General features: G+C 42.8%; 1 protein-coding gene across 1 annotated transcript; it reads left to right on the top strand.

Moving 5' to 3' along the window:
* Positions 1 to 702: 702 nt before the first annotated feature.
* Positions 703 to 9,431, top strand: LOC148319438 (sorting nexin-18-like). The gene is made up of 4 exons (XM_088281845.1): positions 703 to 2,040; positions 2,968 to 3,261; positions 4,178 to 4,560; positions 8,672 to 9,431. Exons 1-4 carry the CDS (start codon positions 1,304 to 1,306, stop codon positions 8,896 to 8,898), a joined length of 1,641 nt encoding a protein of 546 aa, XP_088137971.1. The 5' UTR covers positions 703 to 1,303; the 3' UTR covers positions 8,899 to 9,431.
* The last annotated feature ends 103 nt before the right edge of the window (positions 9,432 to 9,534 follow it).

Here is a 9,534-nt window from a genome sequence, read left to right as displayed (position 1 = left end):
AAATAAAACACACACACGCTTTTAGTTAAGACATATAGGAAGGAGAAAAACAAGGGGTGTCATATGACGTTAGATAACTGTACAAGTTCAAGGATACATTTGACAACCTTTCATAGAAACAGATAGTTTATAAATTGTGACCCACTATTGACACTTATGAGAGGGGGAAACGTGCATCCCGTTGTTCACTTTCAATGAATGTGCAATGTGACACTGGCCTCTAGCTTCCCAACCACGTAATTACACATACAAAACTTCCTGTGCTATATTGTAAATCCCAACCTTTTTTGGGTTGTGTAGCCCACAGACTTTTTGTCATCCCACGAGTACCCCCCCCCTTTTTCACCCATTGAAACGTTTCAATGATTCTCTAAAAGTAATACACAACACAACTGATGTTTAAAGTTGAAATAATTCAATCTCATGATTTAATTTTAGGGTAGTGTCTACTCTATAGGGTATTGTCTCTTATTTTGTATCAGCTGATATATGAAAATAAATACTTTTGACTTGAAAATAATCTTAAATTAAAAAAGGATCAAAATATGAAAAAAATGCCTTTGTTTTATATCACTCTTGTAACATTAAAAAAAAATGTTCATTTGAATAGGCCCCTTCAAACAGGCTTTTAAACTTTAAATATCAGGAACAAAACACTTTTCGTTCCGTCAGTCATCTGACCAATAGATAGATAGATAGACTTTTAGATTTTTTTTGCTTTTAAATGCTGTATTTTGTCTTTAACTGTCATTTTATGCACGTATTGCGCTAAATAAATCAATAAATAAAGCTGCCTTGCCATTTCTCGACGTAAGGTGGTGAGTTGCGTGGCTTGACCAAACTTGCAGCATGCTCCGCCCACCCCTCAGTTCTTCTACGAGTTGGGACTTGGTGTCTTTAACTTGCAAGCATCCATGAGAAAAGGGGGGGGGAGCACTTCAGCCCTTTTTTGGGGGGGTCGTCCGGTGAAATAAAGCAGCCTCGCAGCCACTGCATGTCTGTCAACATTTTTAAAGAAGTCAATCGGACGCCAGTCTGTTTTTTTTGTTCACCGTGTGCATGAAGTTGCGCGTGGAAAGCGAATCGATCTTTGAAGAAGGAGCTGCTAAGAAGGAGAGGAGGGAGCTGTCGGATATCTGATCAGGTTTCTGCTCTACTTTTTCTTCCTGTTCCACGCACGGATTAAAGAAAAGTTTGTGTGTGCGTCGCAAACTCAATCGAGTTTCCCCAAAGATCTCGATGTTGGGAATGCTTAGCGGTTGTTGAACAGTTCAAAGAGAGAGAAGTAATCTTGGGTGGAAGAATGGCGCTGAAGGCCAGGGTGTTGTACGACTTCCACTCGGAGAACCCAGGGGAGATCTCCATTAGCGAGAACGAGCTGGTGAGTCTGTTCAGCGAGGAGGAGCTGGAAGGTTGGTTGGAGGGAAAGAACAGCAGAGGGGACGTCGGCCTCATCCCAGCCTCGTACGTGGAGATCATCAGGGACCACATCACCTCCAACAACAACGGGTTCTCCTCTCCCAAAGTTGGAACACCCACCCATGCCACCTATTCCCAGCGAGGGCCCGAGGCGGGGAGCGTTGGCAGCGGTGGGGGTAGCTTCCACACAAGCCAGGGGAGCGATGACGACTGGGACGACGACTGGGATGACAGTTCCCCGGCCACCGAGGCCCCGAGGAGTCTGGGCACCTCGCCCGCTTCCTTATACCCGGTGACCACCTCCCTGCCGGCCAGGCGTAGCAGCTCCCTGCAACCTCAAGCCAAGAGCTCAGCCACGGTGGGGAGGAACCTGAATAGGTTCTCCACTTTCGTCAAGTCTGGAGGAGAGGCCTTCCTTCTCGGGGAGGCGGCTGCTTTTGTCAAAGATGGGGACAGGATCTGTGTGGTGATGGGCAAGCATGGACCTGAATGGCAGGACGACCCGTACCCATTCACGTGCACTATTGACGATCCAACCAAACAGACCAAATTCAAAGGCATGAAGAGCTACATGTCCTATGGCCTGACCCCCACTCACACCAATATTCAAGTCAACCGCAGGTAGGAAACTCATCTTTTTCTTCATATCGCCACTGCCTTTCACTGTTTGACCGTTGACATTTATGTGGCCTGTTGCCATTGTTGTTCCCAGCAAATGGCAAAGACAGAGCCAAGTGTGGCCATTTGGCTTCAGGAATAGCGTGTTTCCTCTCAAATTCCCCAGTGCACTTTTCCCATTGTTTCTTTGTCTTTAGCTTTTTCACCCAACTTACAGTACTTTCCCCAGACAGTGTTCCCTCACTACTTCGCGGTTTGGTTATTGCGACATTACTCTATGGCGGGGTTTTAATTTGTGACCATGACTTCATCCATTGTGGGTTTACATTGCTATTTTGCGGGTATTCTTGCTATTTTTCTTTCTTCTAAGTCACACCAGTCAAAAAGGATCTGTTTGTTACTTTGCAAGGAACTTCCTTCGTGTTATTATGATAATTGCCTTTCATGCCAGTCTCCAGTAGCTATTTACCTTAACTACACCAAAATTTAATAGGCTCGTCCTTTTTGTACCCAATGAATTTTGTTGGAACACATACATGACTTAATCAACCCCCCCCCCAATCCTTTGCCAAAGTTTTAAAATTCATAACTCATTAGTCACATAGTCCCCAGTATGCATGAATTATTCAAAGTTTGGTCCACGTGTATTTAGTACAATCGCATAAGTTGAGTTGGCTTTTAAGTACCACTACAACTGATTTGTAATAAGGCAATCACGATGGGTGATTAGCAAGTCTGCCTCACATTCGAGTTAATGGAATTATTTTAAGATGGTTCATAACAAAATGGCATTTACCATTTTGGATTTACAGCCTTTTTATGCAAAGTACCTCAATGGCTCCAACGTATTTGAGCAAAGTGAAACGAATGAAAAAATCGGACAATATGCTCTCATGAATACATACACCACAATTTGCTCATCTCTTGCAGATACAAACACTTTGATTGGCTTTATGCTCGGCTGGTGGAGCGTTTCCCGGTCATCTCGGTGCCACATCTGCCGGAGAAGCAGGCCACTGGCCGCTTTGAGGAGGACTTCATCTCCAAGCGAAGGAAAGGCCTTATCTGGTGGATGAACCACATGACCAGTCACCCTGTGCTGGCCCGCTGCGACGTTTTCCAGCATTTCCTCACGTGCGGCGCTGACGAGAAGGCCTGGAAACAGGGCAAGAGGAAGGCAGAGAGGGATGAGCTGGTTGGGGCTAATTTCTTCCTCACAATCAGGTATGAAGAGCTTGCTGTTAGTTTGACATCTCACTCTTAAGGCCTCAACACACCAATCCGCCGTTGGCCGTCGTAAAGTCTGTTTGGTGTAGCGCGCCACGTCGTAAAGTCTGAGCCGATGTTGGGGCGTCTAGGCGGCGTGTTCGGCCGATTCAATGTGTACAATCGGGTCGGGCTGTCAGGTTAAATGAGCACTGTGATTGGCTCTTAGCGAGCAAATCACTGCGCCGGACAAAAAAACGAAAGTGACGAATGCGGAAAAATTGTGAACATCTAAGCTGTTCCTCAAGAACTTAATAAATTTTGCTCATTTTTATGCCTCCACTATGGACATAACGACTGGCTCGACATAGCGCAAAGACAAAGTAACCACTCACATTCACGAAAGGCCTTTGTTATTCAACATCGCCGCCAATGGCAGGGAGGGGTACTACTTCTCACGCATGTGCAGAAGGTCCGAAGTAGTTGGCGTCGGCTTTTGCGGTGTGTTCTTCGGTCATTTTCCGCTCTGACGTATCCACTTCTAGGCCAACGCGACAGTTGGCCACGACGGCCGAAGTCGGATTGGCAGTTTTTGTTATACAACTACTCTGAGTTTTTGGCAGTTAACAACAAATTATTGCAGCTAGTTTGTCTGAACGTATGTTTACAGAGTTGCATTATGTCAAGTTACTTATTTACAAGGTAAAACAGCATTCCAGTTTTAGGATAATTATTGCCTCCCAGCAAGGTAATTTTATTTGTTTTCATTGAGTCAATGTGCTGATGTGAAACAGATTAGCATGTTTGCGGAGTAAAGATGATGTCACGTTTGGAGTATTTTTCCAACAAACAAAGCCACGAGGATTCTGCTCAAAGATGTGAGCAAAAATATAGCACAATTCCTTTAAAAAAAAAATGTCTCCCTTCCATCAAGCACACCCACCGTCCCGCTCGACCTACAGGAAGTGGAGAGCAAGATCGAAGGCTTCAAGTCCTTTACGAAAAGGATGGATGAGAACATTGTGGTGGTAAACACCACCATCAATGAATTTGCCCGCAAGCAGATGTCAGGATTCAAGAAGGAGTACCACAAAGTCGGACAATCCTTCAAACTTCTCTCGCAGGCGTTTGAGATGGACCAGCAGGCCTACTCGGGAGGGCTGAATAAAGCCATCTCTTATACTGGCGACGCCTATGAGGCCATTGGGGACTATTTTGCAGATCAGCCACGCCAGGACCTGGACCCTATTTCTGATCTGCTGGATCTCTACAGAGGACATCTGGCCAACTTTCCTGACATCATCCATGTGCAGAAAGGTCAGAAAATGCATGGTTTCCCTGTCAACAGTTTAGTTTGGTTCATCACTCGCTCTTCCACCACAGCCTGTGCAGGCAACTTTGAAGACATTTCTTGCTCCTTTATGACTCAGCGTATTTGTTGAATGACACTTTTTGGAGTCTTCTGCTCTTTAATACAGTATTGTCGATCAACCAATCAAAGCGCAGCAGTGCGTTTAGCTCCACTACTATTGCAAAGTACTGGCACTGCAAAGAACATCTTCTAAAAAGTGAGTTGGTTGGATTTAATATTTTCTGACCCTACCACAAAACTACATACTGAATTGAACTAGTGTTTGGTGGAAATCAAATATTAGACCATACGGAAAAAGTAATGCAAAGTGCTGGTATGTTCTTTGATATTATATTGGCATTTATATTATCCACACACAGAACTTTTGGTGACCCCACAAAACTTTGCATGCTACTCTTCACATGGAGGTGAAATGGTCGGCTTCCAGAGGGATTTTTAAAGACTCAGCTATCAGGTCCTCACAATGATATGCCGTAGGACTCCGCAATACAAGAATAAGACCTGCAAGACTTTCAGTCAACCAACAGCGCTCAATATAAATAAATACACCAACTTTGAAATTGCTCAGTGAACACAAGAAAATTTTGGGGAATGTTGATGATGTCGTAAAATTCTTGTCGATTAAATTTTTCTATTAATCGAAAATGTAGCGTTGCAAGACTTTATGTCAGGCACTGTAATTTGATCAAATGGGTACCTGTAATTTAACTTGTTAGGGACAGACAAGTCAGGCTAAATTCTTGTTCAACACAAGATTCACTAAAACAACGACAATACAAATGAGTGCTTTAATTGAACCTAAGAGAAATGAATGTAACTGTAATGAGCTGAGGGCCATCTGGCCCTTCGCCTTTATTACTTTTCTATGAAACAATTTAAAGGCAACACTCACAAACCCTGCGACCCCGAAACAAACGCCTCATCTGTTTTCACTTATGGAATTACTAAGCCAGTGTGAGGAGAAAACTGATACCCACATTGAAAAGTTTTTTTTATTTTTTAAATACCCTGGGTACTGAGAGAGCCTGAAGTGAGTCACTTGAAAACACACTACAAACACAACAAGCAGGAGTTAGCCTGTTGGTTCCCTGCAGTATGGGAGAAGGGAGCCACTGCTGGCATGCAAAGTCCTGACGTTTGCCAAACCTGGAGGCCCTGTTTCTATAGTGCACTGAGCTCCGTACGCTCGATACAATTGCAGCCTGAATGACAATAGTCTCTCTGACTGACAACTCTCCTTACCCAGTGTGGCAGATAATGCGTTATATTTTATATTTTCTTCTAAAAATGTTCAACAACCGCTTAGACTGCAACACAGATGTTGACCTCATTTAAGTCCAGGAATGTGATCCCTGTTATTCATGCTGCGTACGCTGCCAAGACGAGAAAATAGTGTACATTTATCCAACCAGACAATTCAGACGGAAGATTATTCGGAAGAGCGGGGACGTTTGCCAAGGTCAGACAGTAATCGTCAGATAATGCCCACTAGAGCAGCAAACATTCGAGGACAACGGGTTCTAACTTTGAGAGCTTGGTTGTAAACTTAAAGTTGTAAGTTGTGGTTGATAACGTTCCACTCCTGCCTCGTGGGTTGTGGTGTTCCCCACAACAAAATAGTTAAAAGGCAAAGAAGCATGTTAGCCATCCTGTGTGGATCAGAACTTTCGCTACTGTGGTGTGCCAATTTGTAAAACTCATATTCATGTTTTTGAAGGCGAGCGACGTCATTATGTTGAAAAAATGCTGTCCAAATTTAAATATAAAGGTTCCTCGGTTTACGACATATCACATTTCAAGGTTACAAACGGCCATGGAATACGTAACGTAGTACTTAAAAGTTATTGTCATCAATTGGGTCATTTTAAATTCTTGTCCCATTTTTCACACAAATATTTACTGTACTTGGGAATATATTAATACATAAGCATAAGTTAGTGATACGCTCAGAATTCCGAACAAATTTGTTTGTAGTGGTTTCTGCTAATCTCTATATTCCATTCAACATTTTAGAATTAAGACGGCGCAAGAATGGAGAGAAAGGGACTCATTTCACTTTCACATGCGCTAAATGTATCACCTCATTTAAGCGTCATGAAACCTTTCGTCAACTAATTAAATTGTGTGACGTCACATTAGTGATGCAAACATGTAGACACTGCAGTGCAATTTTTGTGGACAAATAATTACTTAAGAAAATACTGTAGTGTACCTTTCTTTTCATTGTGGAGCAAAGCAAAAAAAAAAAAAAAAAGACGCCGTGGACTGCTTCCCAGACCACATTTATATAAACATGTCTATGTACGCAATGTCAAGGCTAAGTGTGGCGCATTTTAGTTATGTTTGCTATCTTGAGGCCATGTGAAACATCAAGTTTGTCAAAGTCAAAACAATCATTCTTGAACCTATGTGAAGGAAAAACATCCGCTCAGCAGGCTTACGTGGCCTTGTAGGTCTTGAGGCTGGAACACGGGCATTTTTCAGGGTTTATGTAATCTTGTGAACCAACACTATTATTAAGGCAAAAAAAACAAAAAACTTTATAAGGCATATATGAATACGGTGGATACAAAAATTCCATGACAGTTTGCCCTTCAACTTTCAAATTGAAACGTGAGATTAGGTTACCAGGAACTCTCTCGAAGGCGAGATGGTTTCAATTGAACGTGGAATGATGTTGCGTTTGGAGGCGCTTCCGATGACTTGGCAGCTAATGATTATTGAATAAATTGCCAAATCTACAGTTTTTGATCTCCACTAAATTTATCCTGAGCCAGTGACACAAGCCGCACAAAGATAAGTAGACTTGAGTTATTTTGGAGGAGCAATGATAACAATCCAGCAGTCCAACTTGTAACCCATCTAACATTTTCTTTCTCTGAACTTTGTTTCTTTTAGTGGCATACCTTAAAATAATTTAAACATAACACTTGTAGCCCCAGCCTTTTTTTTTTCATTAATTTCTGCTTGTGTTTTTGAAAAGCTTCTGCTGAGTAGCACCGATGAGCTCATCTGCACAATGCCGCCATCACTTTTTATGACCTCCAACGAATGACAGATGTGTTTTATCTTGTTATAGTTAAAAAGAAAAAAAAAAAGAAAGAATAGAATAATCACATTGCAACATGTCATATTAGTATCTCTATCCTTCAATATTCGCTGCTGAGCAATATTTGGAATATATCACAACCTACAGTATTTAAAACTTTGCTGACGTAAATGTAGCTTTGTAGCTACCAGGTCCAAAGGCTAACATCTGATTTGAATGAGGCCAGATTCCTGGGCCTCTTGTCCAATGTTGCCCTGGGACTGCAGGAATGCAAAATAGAGCAGTCTCTGGATTAGTTTTCCCCTCCTCCTCCCACTCTTTTTTTCACCCTCCCGTTTTCCTTCTTCCTCTTGGTTCGCTAATTTGAAAAGAAGAGATAGACGTTTCCCACCAGTCCAGGGTACAAAGAACACAGTTCAGTTTACAGGCTACTAACCGCTATGGCAGCCACGGGGTGCAAAGTCCAAGTTGATCTCATTTACTTGCGTGGATATCATTCGAGTGCGTGTGGAAAAAATATCATCCACTCTTTCTCTTACAACACCAGGTCACAAAGGTCAGCGTGCCAAACTGGCTAGCTTGTGATTTCTTCTAGTGAGCACTAAACTCCACAGTTCCTCTTCTGTTTTCCATCTCTCATGTCTGCCAAAAATGTTGTACTTCCCCCTTAAAAGTTGAGTCACTCGACCTTTTAAGGCTTTACTCAGAAGGACGTCTGGGGTGCAACTCTTTTCTTTTCGTTGTTTTAAAAACAACTGTAGCTTGAAACTTGCTTTTTTTCTTTCTATAATAGAGCAGCTTCATGGCTAGCTGTTCTATTCAATTCATGTGTTCCCATTAAAATGCATCTTTCCTGCTTGAGCCAAGCACACATTTTTAATTTCCTTATAGATTCAGTCCACATGAAATCTTACATTGACGTCAATTCATTTCCTGTCCAAATCAAAGTTTTTCGCCTTTGCAGCAAAGGATAAAAAATAACAGCCTTCTCCTGCATCTTGCCCAAGGTGCTCTGACCAAAGTGAAGGACTGTCCCGCGCAGGAGGGCGAGCTCCACGACCGATGCAACATCATCTCGTGCGCCACGCTGGCCGAGATCCAGCACTTTCACCGCACGCGCGTACGAGACTTCCGAGCGCAGATGCAGCACCACCTCCGAGAGCAGATTGGCTTCTTCCAGAAAATCACATCCAAGCTGGAGGACGCACTCCAGAGGTATGACGCCGAGCAGTAGGATAAGAAGGAATGGCGGTGGGAGGGAATAAAAAAAACTACATTTGTAATTGACTGAAGAGCAGATGGTGCTGGTAATCTTCAGTACTGGAGCACATATCCTAAAATGCAGGTAAGGACTTGAAATCATGAGTCCCGGACCCCCCTGAAAAAAAAATGAAACTTAGGAAGGCGTGGACTTGTTGGGAGCAAGAATGTGGCAAGAATTTCTTTTGGGGGCGGGGGATAATCCACATGCATCTGAAAACTCAGCAGATTTTGTTTTTATTCTAGTGGCCAGCAAGCTCGCACCTGCTAGCTGCATTATCATTTCAACTGTATGTTTTCAGAAATTAAAGACTGAATATTTTTTTCCTTTATATGGAGTGTAAAGGTGACAGTATTGGATTATACTAGAAATCCCCATGAAACTTTGAGGAGGAAATGGCGCCTGGATCATCCTGGTGGATATTTTCTGTTTCCATGAACCAATAAGTAGCCAACTAAGCTGGACAAATACTAAAGTGTGGCTCCATGATTTTCCTTTTAGCATTTTTTAAGTCATGATGGAATGGCTCCCCCTCTCTGAAGATTAGATACCAGCCTCATATACCAGCCTTCTTGCACCATAAAAATGTGGAAATCACCTACAGTCGCT

The sequence above is a fragment of the Idiotropiscis lumnitzeri genome, chromosome 18 (assembly GCF_059441095.1).
Source record: "Idiotropiscis lumnitzeri isolate Australia: NSW breed Sydney's pygmy pipehorse chromosome 18, RoL_Ilum_1.0, whole genome shotgun sequence".
Taxonomy (NCBI): domain Eukaryota; kingdom Metazoa; phylum Chordata; class Actinopteri; order Syngnathiformes; family Syngnathidae; genus Idiotropiscis; species Idiotropiscis lumnitzeri.
This window is presented reverse-complemented; position numbering and strand designations above follow the sequence as displayed.

Coding starts and splice junctions, on each gene's coding strand:
- LOC148319438 (XM_088281845.1), top strand. CDS start 1,304: ATGGCGCTGAAGGCCAGGGTGTTGTACGACTTCCACTCGGAGAACCCA. Junction 2,041..2,967: donor AATATTCAAGTCAACCGCAG/GTAGGAAACTCA, acceptor CATCTCTTGCAG/ATACAAACACTTTGATTGGC. Junction 3,262..4,177: donor AATTTCTTCCTCACAATCAG/GTATGAAGAGCT, acceptor CCTTCCATCAAG/CACACCCACCGTCCCGCTCG.